Source organism: Schistocerca nitens, chromosome 9 (genome assembly GCF_023898315.1).
Source record: "Schistocerca nitens isolate TAMUIC-IGC-003100 chromosome 9, iqSchNite1.1, whole genome shotgun sequence".
Classification (NCBI taxonomy): Eukaryota; Metazoa; Arthropoda; class Insecta; order Orthoptera; family Acrididae; genus Schistocerca; species Schistocerca nitens.
This window is the reverse complement of record NC_064622.1, coordinates 134288264-134306830: the sequence shown is the minus strand read 5'-3', so window position 1 is coordinate 134306830 and position 18567 is coordinate 134288264. Positions and strand designations below refer to the sequence as shown.

General features: G+C 38.8%; 1 protein-coding gene across 2 annotated transcripts in view; it reads right to left on the bottom strand.

Moving 5' to 3' along the window:
• Positions 1-18567, bottom strand: part of LOC126203272 (protein FAM76A) — an 81321-nt gene that overhangs the window by 55053 nt on the left and 7701 nt on the right. For both annotated transcript variants that reach the window (XM_049937527.1, XM_049937528.1), the window contains exons 3-4: positions 15423-15636; positions 6468-6604 (exon numbers count right to left, since the gene is read on the bottom strand). In XM_049937527.1, the coding sequence (XP_049793484.1) occupies positions 6468-6604; positions 15423-15636 (351 nt within the window). The remainder of the gene's footprint in view (positions 1-6467; positions 6605-15422; positions 15637-18567) is intronic.

Below are 18567 nucleotides of genomic sequence, written 5' to 3'. Positions count from 1 at the left end.
CACATTTGGCTGGGTGTTGACAAGACATTATAGTGTGGTTGAAACGATGACACCCATAGCACTGCGTCGAGTTCGGAATGCACGGCTGGACTGTGATAATTTCATAGCCTATTTTGATCTTGGACGGAAGCACCACTCTATCAAAGGTGAGAAAAAGAGTGCGTGTGGACACTATGGAGGAATTTACCTTTTTCGTCACCTGATGGACGGCAATGACATCTTGATCAAAGAGGTAAGATTGGATTTCGGCCTCGGTTAGACCACTGAGCAGCCTCGTGTAAATAACAAAATGGGAAGAATTCAAAGTTCTATGGGACTCGGCACAAACAGAATAGCCATGGAGAAACGAGGTGGCAAGCAGTTGTTGTGCTTGAGAATCAGAAATAGTCTCCAAAAGTAAAGTGCCATTCCATAAACACGAGCAAGATTTCACAGGGCCAGCAATTGATCAACCACCTTTCTGAATAATAAACGGATTTACCGTGGTGGAGGACTGAACCACGGTGTAGCGGGAAGGGTCTCTGAATCATTGGCCTCATTATATTTGTTTTGTAAACGTTGACTGTGAAGACGATTGGCTCATTGTCATAAAATCCCCCAGGATTGCCAGCATCTCCAATGGTGCGCTCCTTCCCCTTCAAAGGGGGCCGCACCCGCATTAGGTGATTATTCTCATCTCAGGTCACACCTCCCGAACACCTGACAAGAGGGCCAAATCAGCAATTTGGGAAGGATGCAGCTCAGGCAATCACCCCTCCCTGGGCCTGGCCTGTACCAAGGAGTACGTGCAAACCCTACCTGTCAACCAGGGGCTGGGAATTAAGTGTTCCCAGTCACCTGTTACGTATCAGATACGTGGGCTGGCCTTCAGGAGTGCACAGGGAGGAAGAAGAAAAAGAGGAACCTCAAACATCGAAGCAGAGGAACAAGAGGAGAAGAGAAATAAAAAAAGGAAAAGGAAGCGAAAGAACAGTGGTGAGACTGTTCTTAGTCAGCGACAGACAATGCAGAACATTCCCAGTAACACCCCAGACACACTGTGCAAGGGAGAGGGAAAAGAAAGGCAAGAGGGCAGACATGCAGCACGTAAGGCAAAAGATGCTCAGGCCCCGTGGTAGCCAAGCACGAACCCACCAAAGAGTGGCGAGCCCCCTGGGGTTAATATACAGGGTGATTCACGAAGACATGCAAATATTTCAATATGTTATTCTGCAAGTAGAAATAAAGAAAAAAGTTCATATAAACATAGGTCCACAAATTTTTAGTTACGGAGTTACAGGTAATAAAAGATTTTGCCTGAAATTTAGAAACTTCGCTAATACGAAGCCATCGCAAAACTGTACGAGATTACAGTAAAGCAGGATTTCCATTTATTTTGTTGTTATTAGTGTGGTGAATCTAATAAAACATGTCCCAGACGTGTATCTGCAGTAGTTTTCCAGAACATCCAGACTTCACAATCTAAGGTATGGCATACACTGAAGTACAATAATCTGTATCCTTGCCGTAAAAAAAAAGTGCTTCATTTACACCCGGGAGATCCTGCCCTTTACTTGCGGAGTTGTGCAACTGGTTAAATACTAATCGGCAACAATTAACACAACAAGCACATATGGTGTCTGAAGCAAACCCACACGCAACAGTGCACTGCCATTTCCAGCAGCAATTTAACATAAATGTGAGGTGTGGTATAATCAGCACACACTTTATTGGACCATTCATTTTCCCAGGACGTCTAATTGGTGAGACATACTTCAATTCCTTCAAGAAGAAATGCACTGCTTGCTCGAAGATGTTCCACCTACTATGCAATTGCAAATGTATTTTCAATATGATAGCGTACCTCCACATTGCACCAACACCATTACTACACATTTAAATGTACATTTTCCCCAGAAATGGATTGGTCGTGGTGCTACCCATCTGTGGCCACCCTGATTGCCTGATTTAACACCAATGTATTTTTGTGTATGGGGATGGATAAAAGACATAGTTTATGAGAACAAAGTCAATACACGTGAAGCATTACTTGCTCACATTATGAATGCAACAGACGAAATTAAGAACAACCCGGTGAAGCTGAAACGAACAACAAAATCTGTTGTTCAATTTCCTTAATACTGAGCTTTGTATATTCTGGTTTAACATGAATTCAAGTGTGCTGTGGTATTAATAAAAGCAGAGTAACTGACACATTCATACAGTTTCAGTTAATGTTATTACCATCATTTTTCCACAATTAAATTCTCCACAACTTCTGTTGAAAGCTTTGCACAATTGTCTGGAATTTAAAAAACAAATTGGGCCAAGTAGTTAATAAATTAAAAATTTTATGACATTACCTCTTTGCTTCTCAGGATGTTCTGGGAAACTACTGCAGATACACGCCTGGGGCATGTTTTATTAGATTCACCACACCAATAACAACAAAATAAATGGAAATTGTGCTTTCCTTTAACCTCGTACGTTTTTGCGGTGGTTTCATATTAGCGAAGTTGCTAAATTTCAGGCAAAATCTTTTATTAGCAGTAACCCCATAACGAAACATTTGCGAACCTACGTTTATATGAACTTTTTTCCTCAAGTTTTACTTGTAGAATAACATATTAAAATATTTGCATATCTTTGTGAATCACCCTGTATGACAGAAGTAATGGCCCCATAGTGGAACTCTTGTACGGCACTTGAAAAAAAATTTTGCTTGTGAGTTTAGCAAGTAGAACATCGAAGTCAACAATGTGGAAAGCTTTGTTGAAATCCAAAAAGCCCTTAAAACAGACACATTCTGCTGTACAAAGCTTGTTTCAATTTGTCAATCACTTTTATGAGAGCTGTCTTCATGCTGTGATTTTGCCAGGAACCAGACTAATATTAATCTAAAACATTATTTGGTGTTAAATACCAGTAGGCTGTTCTAAAGCCATTGGTTATCTTGGCAGAATGCAAATGGCCTATAGTTGGAGGATTGTTTGTCAGATTCCTTCAATGGGTAATTGTTTTATATACATTTCCTGTTACAATTTCTGATAATTGACAGTAAGCCTACCAAACATGATGCTGCATATGGTACTCAACACTGGCATTGGTAGCTTTCCCTGAATCGAGATACTCAAGCCACGCCTTTGACACAATGGCATGTGGTGTGTAAAAATCTGATTGCCTGCACAACCTGTGATGAAACATCCCACAGGAGTGCACCTATGAAGTGGCCATGACCAAGTAGGTTAATTTCTTGTGTGCTCATCCCACACTACTCTATCACTATGCAAAAACCAGAGCTGATGGAAATGGCTGGCAACATGATGATAATGTAACATGCCAAACTGGTCCATTTTTCTTGGTAACATGGGTGCCAGTTCTTCAACATACCTCGAATTGATCATGGTATATCTTTCCCCTTTTGGAGCTTATTATAATATTTTGAGCCTCTTTTGTGTACCTTTTCTTTTATGTACTTTTTAACTATTTTTAATTTGTTAGGCACCTTGGCCCCATAAACAGTAACATGTAGACACTATTGGAAGTATGACGTCACATGCTCAGTACTTCTCGTCTTGTTACAGCCAACTGAGCCTAGACCTGAGACAAGTCATCTTTTTTTAGCCAACCTGTTAAGATTTAAAAAGCAGTACCTCGATTTAACAAAACTGCCAGATTCACAGTCATAGTGTGAGGAATACAGGGGTATTCTAAGAGAGAAGCAGAATGATTCAGAAGCATCTACTACATGTCGGGGTACATACAGCTACTGTATGATGTGATATATGCCAGTGTCATGGTACAAGTGTGTGTACCATTAATAGTGATGGTACTATCTCTATAGGGTAATTTTTATGCAAGATGAACTGGGGATGCTGAATGACTCCCATCATCATCACACAGACAAACAGTGCAAGGACATACTACATATACCTGTCTGACCCTGAACATCATTCAGCTGGAGACCTGTGAATCCAAAACAACAATATAGCCTATCATTATCAGACAGAGTCAGACTGGTATGATGAACAGTTCATGGACTTCAAATTTGTTCGGGAAGTGAAAGCACTGGCAAGAAGGATGTACAGACCTTGCTCTGATTGATGTCCAGATGTTTGGAGAAACTAATAAGCACCCCTACGTTATGGTTCCACATCACATCATGAAACGCTAAAAGTATCAGGGAAACAGAGATTACTGCATAATAGGTGTAAAAGAAAGCATGGGACTATAGATACAGAGATACTGAATGAGATGGGTTTGGCTGTAAAGAAAGTAATGTGTGATGCCTTCAATGGCTACAGTAGCAGAATACTGTCAAATGATATTTCGCAAAACCTGAAGAAATTCTGGTCATTTGTAAAGGCTGTTAAGTGGCACAAAAGTTAGTGTCCAGGCCCTACTGCACGAGACAGGAAATGAAACTGAGGGCAGGAAAGCAAAAGCTGAAATGCTTAATTCCATTTTCAAATGCAAACCCCAGGAGAATTGCCCCAATGTAATCCTCATACCACTGGAAAGATGAATGAAATAAGTATTAGAGTCACTGGTGTTGGGAAACAGCTAACGAAAACTACTGTCCAATATCCCTGACACAAATTTGTTGCAAAATCTCGGAACATATTTCTAAGCTCCAACATTATGGCCTCCTCAATACCAACCAACACAGATTCCGGAAACATAGATCATGTGAAACCCAACTTGCACTTTCCTCACTTGATCAGGTAGAGGCAGTATTTCTTGACTTCCGAAAAGCATTTGACTCAGTACCACACCTACGATTATTGTCAAAAGTATGATAATATACGGTATCAATCCCCTAGTAACTTGTAAAGTAGGGCATACCCTCTGCCCTGCTCCTCCCGATGATCTGCAGAGTATAGATGTAGATATAGAAGTAAGTGATCCCTACAAACTTAAAGGTAAGTGTCTAATTCTAATGTCCATTTGAGTACAGTATGAAATTTTCACCAATATGGAAAGAAGCAGAATTTATGTTTTTAAATAAGTCACCCAAGTACCCCTAAACTGGAGAAAATTATCGATGGAAATAATGGGGGGAAAAATCTCTTAGGAATTATCATCACTTTGTTTTATTCTGAGCATGCTTGGTAATAAATGGAACATATCAATTTCCTTCTGTAAACCTCATGCACCATTTTGGGCCATAATTTCAACTGACTTTCCAGCCTCAAGTAGTGGCAGATTTTTCTTGTGTATTCCTTTTTGTATGATTTCTTTTGAACCTAAGAAATGGCTGTGTGCAAGCCACTACGGCCTTGATTAATGTATGTTTTTAGAATCTCCATTTTAAGTTTTCATCTCCTAAATATTTTGGGAGTATTTTTTGGTAAACCAAGACCACAAAGGCCTGTACAGTCGAATTTACAGCGCTCAGTCATTATGCACCAATGACTCCTACATCACACCTAAAATGACAAGATGTATGTACCACCATACAGGTAAACTCAATTGCATTGATACTGTCTCAGCATCAGTATCATCAAAGCCCTGATATATTCATGATTTGCTTATGGACTCTGTATGTAAAAATGGTTGCATATAAAGCAGTTGGCATAAAACTACTTTTTTAAAAACACGGAAACGTCAATGTAGAATTGAGTCGAAAAATCAGAAAACAGTTTTTTTCTTCGATGTTGGCCTATTAGCACGTTCCAGTTGAAACCAATTCTCCACATTGTTCTAATAAATAAACTTAATTAAACTGATACTTCATAAATTGATTCTTCAATCCTTACAATTATATCTGTTCAACTGTCTTTAGATTAAGCCACTGGATTTCTTGCACACTTAAAAGAAAGCTGCTGACACTGATAATCTAAATTTACACTTCACATAAATTACTAAAAAGACTAGAAGCTACAAGGTCATATAACAATAATGTTCTTGGCAGAGCTGTCTCAATATCAGTCTCAGCATCTGTCAATGCCAATTTATGAAATGATCCTTGCAAAAATTTGCAACTGCCAAACTGAGAAACAAAGTAACTGAACAAATTATTTCACTCTTGCTATGAGTACAAAAGATTTTGCAGCTGCTTTGCTGTTAACTATTAGCCTGTGAAAAAATTGCTAGATCTGCTCTTCTTAGTTCCACTTAACCTGGCTGGTCAAACAGATACAAAGAAAGGTAGATATCCTTTTATCGACCAGCCAAAATGGCTCTGAGCACTATGGCACTTGACTTCTGAGGTCATCAGTCCCCTAGAACTACTTAAACCTAACTAACTTGAGGACATCACACACATCCATGCCTGAGGCAGGACCGTAGCAGCAGCGCAGTTCCGGTCTGAAGCACCTAGAACCGCTCGGCCACGCCGGCCGGCTCGACCAGCCAAGTTTTATTAACCACTCACTATACATTCTGATCATTAGTTGCTAAATTTGGCGTGGCAAAATGTACATTGCTTTATTTGCCTCTATATGTACATTGGGTAGAAATTACAAAAAGACTATTACACCACTTACTTAATATCTTTTCCTTTTGCGGCTCGTTGGGCTGCAAGTTTCAGGTGAGCTCTTCTTTCAGCATCTGTTTGCTTTGTCTTGGCAAGAGCTCTTTTGTATGACAGTGTGCACAGCCAACAAAGAAGTTTTCCATCGACCTGCAAACAAATCGTCGAAGTTACATGTACAGAAGTGACAAGGATTTTTATCTGAAAAATGAGGCTGTGCTTGACACCAGATGAAATGAATAAGATCAGGATATCACGAAAAAAAGTAACAACCTCATGATTTATGTGGAATAATTAATTATCTTTAGTGTGGATTAGGCAGTTTGTACAATGTTTTATGCATGACATTCTACGCATTGGGCCGCAATATCACAGCTTCAATGGGACCCACCTTATTACCAATTCTAGCAAATTACAATTATATTATCATACAATAACACTGCACAAATTGTGCAATAATATTTTAGGACTCTATAAGCAGATGAAAAAAAAAAGAAAAAGATAGTGTGGAGGGTGGGATGTGTAAGCTAATGGCTGAAACTTTCATATTTCTCCTCATATTTTAAAACCCTCACCCTCATGTACTCCAATATTTGGTATTTATTGCAGAGAAGGAGGTATGTCACCCAATTACTTAAATACTTTATAGCCATATTCTAAACTGATAACATGAGAACTAAAAATTCCAAGAGGTCGACATTCAATCTCAAATTCTACACCACATAATCAATCAAAGAACTCTATGAATTCATTAGTATAACTGTTCTTGGTAATACTGCATAGTATGATTATTGTTGTTCTGTTTCTAACTGCAACATGTTCTCTCTCTCTCTCTCTCTCTCTCTCTCTCTCTCTCTCGACTACATGGTCTTGGGTGGCAAGATCTACCACACATCACAACTGCATCTTGAAGTGTATCAACATCAAAAAGTTTGTCAATGTTATTGGATGACTGGTAACCACGGAATATTAAATAAATGATGCCACTGATATATCAGAAGAGATAAACTCCAATTGTTTTTGGGCATTGGTTTGTTACAGTCCATGATTCATAGTGTGTGACTCAAAAGTCTGTTAACATTTGAAAATGCACTAATTCAAGGAATAATGAAGACAAGAGGTAAAAATTGATACATATGCTTGAAATGGCACTGTGTTTTACTGAAATCAACAAGTGCAGAAAAACTGGCTATCAGATGGCAATGGACAGCAAAATGTCAATGATATCATACGAGAATCGTATATAAAATGAGCTGTAGTGAGAGAGGGCGTCAGATGCATCAGCAATCGCGGCATGTTGACTTTACCAGGAAAGACACTGTCAGTGAAGCTTTACTATCAGAATGAAGAATCCGCTTCTGCAGGTTCAAGATCCTATTGTCATGAGGGTATTTGAACTGTTAAAGGTCCTGTAACAAGTGTTATTGAGAATAAAATTATCACACAGTCCAAAGCAACATTTTGTTTAGATGATCAGCTCCACAGTGGGCAACCAGTCATAAGTGCTACTGCTACTCAGACAATTAGGAAGAAATGGAGACATTAGCAGGTTCAACTCCGCACAGTTAAGTCAGCACTTGTGAAGACACACAATGGCACCAGGATTCCACGCACTACTGTTCAACGGAGTGCTAAGACACACCCTCAATGTTAGCTGTACAAAATCCAGTATCATTATGAACTGTTAGCCACACTTTTTCGACTCTAGACAGTATCTGCAGTGTGGGCACTTCAAAAAATGGGCGATGATGATGACTGGTTGTCTAACGTGTTGTGGACCAATGAAGCCCATTTCATAATCTGAGGGTCTCTCAACAACCACAACTGAAGAACTTGAGCTGCTGAATATCTTTGAACTGTCGTGAAAACCACACTGCATGACAAGAAAATCACGGTGTGGTGTGGATTTAGTACATCAATGATAACTATACCCTTTTTCTTTGAGGAAATGCGGGACACTGCTATTCAAACAGTCAGTGTGATGGAAGTGAGGTATGCCAGTATGTTACAGAATCACACCATCCCTAGCCTGGCTGATAAAACCGTGTTAGAATGTGAGGTGGTGATTAGCCCTGTACTGCTAAATGTGCGAAATATTTCTTGCGAACATCATTTGGTGAGGATTGCGTGATGAGCCGCTAGTTCCGTCATGCTTGGCCACCCAAGGTTCCTGAACTCAATCCACATGATTATTTTATTTTATTTATTTATTTTTTTTAGGGGGGGTTATCTTTATCTGAAGCCTTAACTCTACCATGATTTATCTCATTAGGGATGCTGAAAACCATACCTACTGGTAAGTTGTACAATGCTGTTCACAATATTGTCCCTCAACCACAAATATTGATGATGAATGATGGCAGACACAAGCATTTGTTATAAAGAACATCATCTATGCTAATCATCAATTACTATGCTAATTATAGCTTTTTTTAATCATATGTAGCACCATCTGTTGGTTGTTTTGTGAACTTTCTTTTTAGTGTCAATGAAACGTCATGTCATTTCAAGCATGTGTCAGTTTTTACCTCTTTATCTACATTATTACAAGAAGTATCGAATTTTCATACATTGACAGACTTCTGGGTCACCCTGTATATCCATCACTTCATGGTGCAGAGAGAGAGAGAGAGAGAGAGAGAGAGAGAGAGAGAGAGAGAATGTACAGTATATGAAAGCCAGTGGACCAGTCCAAGAAAGCAAAGTACAATCAATTCACTGAGAACACTAAGCCCAGTTTTTCATTGATAAAGAAGGCATCATCTTATTGACTACCTTTCAAAGAGAACTAGCAAATGGCAAATATAGTACAAGACTTCTGACCCAACTGTATAAAAAAAAATAATAAATAAATAAATAATGAGAAGATTGGCTTGCAAAAGCACGAGGAGTGGGTGGAGAGGGGAGGGAAGGAGGGCGATACCTTCCAACTTCTGCCTACTCCAACATTTTAAGAAATTTGCAGCTGGAAAACATTTTGAGGCAAATGAAGAAGTTATGACAGATACAGGGAAATATTTTAAAGGTAATTCACAACTGCTCTTCAAGAATCAAATACATCCACTGGATACTTCTTGGAGCTTGGAGAGCTGCATCAAAACAGTCTTTAAACTTAAGTCCATAGAAACATGCTGGACTAAATGAATTTACGTAAGTGGTAAACTGTGAAATAATTGACGTGTATTTGAGCTAAAAGCAGTCTCTCACTGACCAGCTGACAAATTTTAAACTAAATTTCGTATTATACACTGCTCAGAAGCTGTATGTGATCCTGAAATTCTAAACTGACAGGTCTAATAAAATTTACAATATAACATATTCACTTCAACAAAGGTCTGGATGACACCACAGAATAAGTCTACTTGTACGAAGATGGTCTGACATGAACAAAAAATATGATGATTAAATGGCGACAAGAAAACAGATGGCAGTACCTTAAAATGAGAACAAGAAAGAACCCTGAAATCATAAATTTCTTTATAAATATCCAACTAAAAATGATTGTTTAAGAAATAACATGTAATCCAATACTGAAACAACATGGAGCCATTCTAAGGAAAGCTACATACAAATAATAAAAATGCAAGTTGGAATGAAAACTTTGCTAGCTTCCAGACAATCTTGCCCAACGCAACCCTTCATCCCAATCTACCCGCCGAACTGTCGTCCCAGCATTTTAATTTCAGCTGGCACAAAAATTGCACATGTATTTTTGTGTGTGTATCAACAGCTCAATGCTTCTACTATTCAGTGTAAAGTTAAGTAAACTGAAAGAATATAACAGCTTGCCACTGGAATTGTAACCAGTCAGTATTATTGCATTAGAAAGCTACAGGACGAATTTTTTTACAGGAAATATTTGAAGTAAGATAACTATAATTTTAGGACAAGTGGTTATGTAAGTTCAATGAACCATACTTTCAATATACCGTAAATTAAATCTGTACCTCCACTTTCACTTCTGTGTAGAATTCATGAGCACAAAGTCCTCTCTCGTTCTTTTAAAAGATTCCATTCTAGAATGCAACAGGTAGGGAAGTAATCAATCACAATATGTATTCTATGTACAGCATTCAGTGGACTGCAAAGTATAGTGAATTCTTTATTATAGCCTACTCACAGGCATTCATCAAAATCTCCTCATCCCTCAAACGAGAGGACAATTCTACATATGTTTTAGTGACCATAACTAAATCTAATGTATCATTTGTCGAGCAATGAGCTGTTCGTCCACAGAAATGCATGTTCCAGGAAACTGAATTTAAGTACCAAAATGCACCATTGCCCTTCCAGGCTGACAATTTGCTTTGCCAGTGAGTACATGTTCTCACTGTCAAAAAAGAAATATCAACAATGTAGGAAAAGATAGATTGATAATGACCATAAAGAAAACATTAAATTGCATACAGGTATAATTACAAGACACTTACATACGAATACATATAGATTTCGGCCACAGCCTTCATCAGCAAAAGAGAAACACACAACATTCTTACACACAAGCAAGCACACCTCATGCACTCATGACTGCCAACCTTAGCATCTAGTGCCAGAATGCAGCTATCATGTGGGATGCAAGGAGCAATCTGCACGGAGTGGGGAAGGGTAATAGCAGTGTACAAGTGGGTAGACAGGTGAACGTTGTCTGGTGGAGTGTGCAGGGACTAGAATGACAACAAGTGCAGCATTAGGAGATTGTGGAGCAGGGAGGTGGGGAAAAGAGGAGTGAAAAAAGAGAGGAGGAGGGAAAGATGGGCAGATGCGTTGGCAGAGGATGGTAAATAAACACAGTGGGAGATGAGAATGGGAAGTAGTTGATAGGATAGAGGGGATGGAAATTGTTGGGGGGGAGGGTTTAAGGCAATATGTTATCTTGGGTTGAGGCCGGGATGGTTGCGGAGGTGGAGGATGTGTTGTGAGGGTAACTCCCATTTGCGCAGTTCAAAACAGCTGCTGGTGGTAGGAAGGATCCAGATGACTCAGGTAGTGAAGCAGCCACTGAAATCGAGTATGTTATGTTCAGCTGCGTGTTGTGCCACAGGGTGGTCTCCTCTGCTCTTGGCCGCAGTATGGCAGTGGCCGTTCATTCTGGTGGACAGCTGGTTGGTAATCACACCAACATAAAAAGCTGCACAAGGATGGCAGCAGAGCTGGTAAATGACATGGCTGCTTTCACAGGTGGCCCAGCCCATGATGAAACAAGGTAAACCTGTGACAGGCCTAAAATGGGGAGTGCTGTGTGGGTGGATTGGGCAGGACTTGCAGCTTGGTCTTCCACAGGAATATGATGCTTAAGGCAAGGGGCTGGGATAGGGAGTGGCACAGGGGCAGACTAGGATGTTGTGGAGGTTGGGTTGGCAATGGAACACCACTTTATGAGGGGTGGGATGTTTCTTGGGTAGGATGTTCCTCATTTCAGGGCATCATGATAGGTAATCATCAAAGCCCTGGTGAAGGATGTGGTTCAGTTGTTCCAGGCCAGAGTGGTACAGGGAGACAAGTGGACACTCCTCTGTGGCTGATTCTTGGAAGTGGTGGGAAGATTGAGGGTGTGATGTGAAATGGCATGGGAAATCTGTTTGTCTGGGGGACAGTGCCTGTCTGTGAAGGCCTTAGTGAGATCTTCAGCATACTGAGCAAGGGAGTTCTCTTCACTGCAGATATGCTGTCCCTAGGTGGCCACACTGTTATGGCAGGGGTGATTTGTCATCCCTTCCATACCAAAAAATCCTTTAATCACCTATCGTTATGCCCTGAAATGAAGGACATCCTACCCGAGATAATTCCCACCCTTTCTAAGGTGGTGTTCTGTCACTCATACAACCTCTAGAACATCCTAGTCCATCCCAATGCTACTCCCAATCCCAACCCCTTGCCACAAGGATCATATCCCTGTGGAAGAGCAAGGTGTAAGACCGCCCAATCCATCCAACCTGCACTTCCTATTCCAGTGCCGTCACAGGTTTATCCTACCAAATACAGGGCTGGGCCACCTGTGAAAGCAGTCATGTCATTTACCAGCTCTGCTGCAATTATTCCACAGTTTTTTATGTTGGTATGACTATCAACCAGCTGTCCATCAGAATGAACGGCCACTGCCAAACTGTGGCTAAGAGCAAAGGAGAATACCTGGGCACAACATGCAGCAGAACATAAACTTGATTTCAATGGCCACTTCACTACCTGAGCCATCTGGATGCTTCTTACCACCAGCAGCTTTTTCAAACTGCAGAGATGGGTGTTATCCTTACAACACATTCTCCATTTATGTAACCATCCCGGTCTTCATCTTCAGTAACATACTGCCCCACAACCTCCACCCATCATTTTCCACCACCTCTATCCTATCTCCTCCCCATTCTCGTCTCCAATCCTGTTTATTTGCCACCATCTGCCAACACACCTGCCGATCTTTTCCCACTCCTCTCCTTTCTCCCCCACCTCCCAGCCCCAAAACCTCCTGATGCTGCACTTGTCTTTCTAGTCCCTGCACACTTCACCAGTCAGCATTTTGTCTCTCCCAGCCTGTACACTACTACCCGTTCCCCCTCCCCACCCCATCCAGGTTGCTGCTTGCATCCCACGTGATAGCTGCATTCCAATACAAGATGCTGAAGTTGGCGATCATGTGTGCATGAGGTGTACTTGCTTGTGTTTCTTGTTTGCTAATGAAGGCTGTGGCAGAAAGCTTTATGTAAGTGTCTTAGTAGCAATCTGTCTTTTCCTACATTGTTGATATTCCTACTTGGACTTTCCCTTGTCTTTATAAACAAGAAGTCAATTTCAAAAAACAATTGCACAAATCTGCATCCCCTTTTCCTGATACATAAAAGCAGCAGCAGCAGCATTAACAGTAGTAAAACATGCAGGAGAAGCTTCAGCAAAAGTGGCAGTGGCAATAGCAATAATAGTACTAATATGAAAAGCAACAGTACAAATAAGTAAAACTATTCAATTTTGTGCTGATCAAATTAAAAACAGCTGAGGAGTGTTTCGTTAAATCATAAATTACTTTCTTGTGTTTCCAGTTAAACAAATCTTCTCAAAACAAAATGCTCGTACCATTGTCCACAAGTCACACATATGCGTTGATCATGTTATAGTAATAAATGTTATACAGAAATTAAACTGAATAATTTTACAGGCTGTTTATTTTGTGTTTGCTTGTAAGCTTATTTCTATTGGAAATTACTGACATTGCCACCATCTTCCAGTTATGATTATTCCCATTTTCAACATAGCAATGCCACAGAAAACTTATACACAAACATAGAAAATCGTCAGAAAACTTTTCACCAATGGTGAGAGATCAAACACATCCCACCCCTTTCTTCTTCTTCTTCTTCTCTCTCTCTCTCTTTTTTTTTTTTTTGGGGGGGGGGGGGGGGAGTGCATAAAGACCTTTAACAATGCAATATACAGCAAGAAATTTCTCTGTTTGAAAGAATAGTGATGGAATCCAGCATGTTTCAATCACTGAACTGTTATGATATTTTTGTTTCACTGAACTGTTACGATATTTTTGTTGTCAATTTATAATGAAAAAGAGAGTAAGCATTTGCAGATCATCATCAAATCTACTTATCACAGCTTTCAATGCTGACAAGTAGGACATTTATACTCTGTTTCTCTTTCTTGTCTCAATTTTTTTTACCTACTCAATGCTGAAGACAAGCCGACCCTCCCCCCCCACCCGTTATAACAGCTGCGTATTACAGAAAAACTGTGGGTCACATTTTCCGTATTTTTCAAAATTTTCTATGGGTTCTATTTCCCACTGTATTTTATCACCTTGCAAATTACCAAGCTTAAGATATTCAGATTAGATTCTTGAAAAATGGCAGGATGGAGGAAGAAATTTACAATCCATCAGCCAATATCACGAACCTAATGAAATCTTTTAGTCACATTAATATGATATAGACAACTTCATCATTAAAACACACTAAAACTTAAGATGAATAACACTATTCATTGTACTGTTATCTGTTACTCAACACACTACAATCAGTTTCAGTAACTACAGTATGCAAGTAATACTGGTAACTCTATCCCAAATTAATTATACAAGATACAACTAAGAGCATATTTCAGAACTGCATACATTGGGTCATCATAACAAGTAGTAGCTTGACAAAAATTTGTTGTTCTATTAGACCAGCGGTTTTAAAGGTGAGCCTCACATAGTTACAAGTCAGAATATTTTACTGACCAAAGTTTTACAATAAAACGTTGTTATATTGAACTATTCTTTTGACTATGACATACTTCTATTAATTCACTAATTTCTCTAAATCATGTTACGAGTAAAATGTTGCCCTTAGGAAGGTTGTGATATGAATAACATATGTCGTTTTCACTGTTGATGCCCCCTTAACAAACCAGATGTATTCTCAATCTGCTGGACAGTTCTACATATTCAGTGAAAGATCCAATTTAGAAACCACAAGGCTCTCACTACACACACTTTAGCGTGTTTCATAAATAGCCAAGATTCTTCAACTGATTCATTACAACAACACATTTCTGTTGTCAGATGACTTGGGGGGGTGGGGGGAAGAAAAATCTGGTACATCCAGAGACTTGTTTATAACCGTGTTGTTAATATGCAACACATTGTTAACACTCTAATCAACAGTAGTTTCCTGCACCAGTAATATTAAACTATAAGTATATTTTTTAATTCTCTTGCAGGACAAAGGTAGTCTCAACAGTTTTGAAACTGAACTGTATTCAAGTATAAATTATTTTTTTTTTACCATCATACCCAATAATATTAAAATTGCACCATAAAGCAATAAAATTTGTACAATGAATGTTCTTAAATGTTAATTACAACAGTTTTACAAATTTCTTTTTCTTTTTTTTTACAAACTTTTCACTTTTTTGTACAACTTATCTGGCCTATAGTGACTACTTTCATATCATCTTTGTATCTGTTGTTTCACACGTAGTGGTGTAACTATACCTTCTTATCTTCATCTTTCCTATCAAAAGCACATTTTTGTTTGCACTGTTCACAAGTCACCGGAGGACCATATTTCTTCTCAGAGTTGGTACAACGTTGACACTTGTTCCCGATGAATGCTGCTATTGTATTGCAATATTCACAAGCTGAAGGTTTACCAAACTGCTTTACATTCTGCTCACATTTTTTACAAATTGCACTGGGGCTTCCTTTACTGAGAACAAAAGAGAGATACAATCTGTGTTACTGGGGTTGTCTTGAAATCGACACTGCATCACAAAGTAAGTCAATACATTCCATACAAAACACAGTATATTACGTCAGATTAAGCTATGCACTTTTCAAACTAACTGGAATCAATAAATCAGTTGATACTGTAACTGAAAGTTTAAATTTGTATTAATATCTAGGAGAACTGAAAGTCCAGGATGGAACAATGACAGTACTATGAAATGGATAGATTACTACTCACAACATAGATGAGACATTGAGATGCAAACAGGCATAATGAAAAGACTGTTATACAGTTAACAGTCTTTTTATTGTGCCTGTTTGCAACTCAACGTCTCCTCTATATGGCGAGTAGCACTATTTTTTTCATAATACTGGTGTCTTGCAGAACTAATTTACAAGATGCTTCAGCACAACCACATTAATCGGTAACTGTGATTAGGCTATAACATTTGTATTGTGCACTACTATTCTTTATGTTATTGGCAGGTATACACAACAGGAAATGAAGGTTAAAAAGTGCAAGGGAAACTGCAAACAATTCTATACATGGCACCAAGTCCAAGGGGAAAATACAAACTGCACTTGCAAGGGAAAGCCAGAATATAGATGCAAAAAGATACAAATTGCCCACAGCATGATAAATAAGGTACCAAATTTGACTATAATTCTTCATGTACAATTTGAAGGAAAAGCCAAAGAAAGGAAATAAGAATCACACCCTGATGATTCACCCATAACTACAGTTTTAAACACATAGATGAATTAATCAAATGAATGAATCAAATAGTAGCAAGCACAGAATTTAACCAACGGAGAGAAACAATCACAATTCAAAATTCTGATTATTTAGTGAAGTCCTGAACAGGACAAAACAATCAATAAATCATATTACAAAAATAGCACTTGGCAGGAGAAATACCCTAAAAACAACAGATGGGCAAGGAAATGTACACAAGGTGTCTAAAAAAGGAGAGGAAAGGGTGGAGGGGCAAGCGTTGGATAAGATTTGGGTGTGTTAACCAAACTTCGCAGTACTGCCCAAATGCTTTCATCCGTGATGTAACTGCTTTGTGCGACATTATGACGGTGTGGTGTATTCGAAATTGATTGTGTTTATATGGACCGTACTGCAGTATGTGGTGATACTCAACAGCGTGGGAAGTTTATGTTTCTACACTGTTTGATGCTGACAGTTATTCTCTGGCTCCTTGAGAGCTGTTGTTGAGAATAATGCTGGAAGAATTTTTGGTCATTCGTTAGTGAGTTATTTTATTGTTGGCAGTTGTGGGTAATAGATTTGTTTTCAGGTTTGGTATTATTAGAGTAGTATGTTGTTCATTGTCAAGGGTTTAATTTTATGTTCCAATTTTTGTTAGTTATGGATACAAGAATGAAGTTCACAAGTAGGATTCTGCATGCTGCAATGGGGGACAACATGTTAGCCCTGATTAAATTCCCTCTGTTATTCGGTTTAGTTGCTGACTGTGTGAAGTTCTACATTTACAGAGAAGTATGAGAATGTCCAAAATTGTTGCATTTCAGACGTGGGAGCATTAGTGGTTATTTTGGTATGTCTACATTATTAAGATGGCTATATGTCTAGTTTGTCCCCACCCACAACCCACCTAATTTCTAAAGTTTCATGTTATTTCTGCAATCAAATGTATTTCATATTATTTGTAACTGTTCGCATGCATATCCTATAATTGTCGCAATGTTATACAATCTTGAAATAGTCCTCCATCTTGATATCAGCATATCTTAATCTCTTCTATCCCTGTCTGAAGCTGCCAAATTGTTAATTATATAACTTTATTTTCTTCCCAACTGTTTACCATAATCTTGTTCCTATGTTTCCACCTTAATCATCTCTTCTCACTGGTTATCCTTTATACCATTTTGCCTCTGTAACATTACACATAACATCTCTCCTAGAATTTGTTTCTTGGTCACTATAATTTCATAATCTTGATTTCTATTCCGAATACTATTGTTGCGACCTCTTCTGACATCTTGGTTTTTATTATTATTATTATTATTTTGGCAACTTCCACAAGTTAAGGTTAAGGTATGTCCATACGATGCCTCTTTTCTCATCCGCAATCACAGACGTCTGGAAACAAAAGCGCATGCACAAAAATTGGTACAAAGAATGAAAGGTAAGCACATGTGTTGTCCTGTCCGAACATTGCTTCACTGTGCAAGCAGGTTGCTAAGAACCCATTTGTCTGCTTGGCTGGCTGTACTGTCTTTATTGTAATTAAGGGCAACAGAAAAAGAAAACATTAACGTGGTAATGGGTAAAACAGCACATAAGTGTATGAGAAATACAAACTTCGTGAGTTTCTGTTGACAAATTTCAGGTCACAGTGAGATTTTAATGGGCATGTCTGGCCGCCTTCGTTATTTTTCCTCAAACTGAGAAATACTTAAGGGAGGTTCTAAGATGTTATGTTATGTGAAGGTAGATTGACTTTCAGTATATTATTAGTATTTTATTTTATGAAAAGTTGAAAAGTTGCCTACACAACTTCAATGAAAAAAGATTAGACACACATTAAGATGCCTTGACTCAACAAACTTGGGAATGCTACAGACCCCAGAATCCATCAGAATGGAGGCTGTGTTTTCATTTTTTATCCATGTCCTTCACTCCAGTTTCTATTGGTTTGTTGAGGAGCTGCTCCGACTTCATTTTTTTTCCCCTTTTCTTTTTCTTTCTCAGGTATTACAGCCCTCACTTGTGTAATTAAGTCACCATAACAGGAATACCTATGCACAGTTTTCTATGCACTTTTCATAAGTTTGTAGTTTCCTCTCTTTTGATTTCCTACTTTGAGACTTATCTTCTTCTTTACAGTAATATGATCAGAGACTTTAACCAACACTTGACACTAAGCGCATCACACCT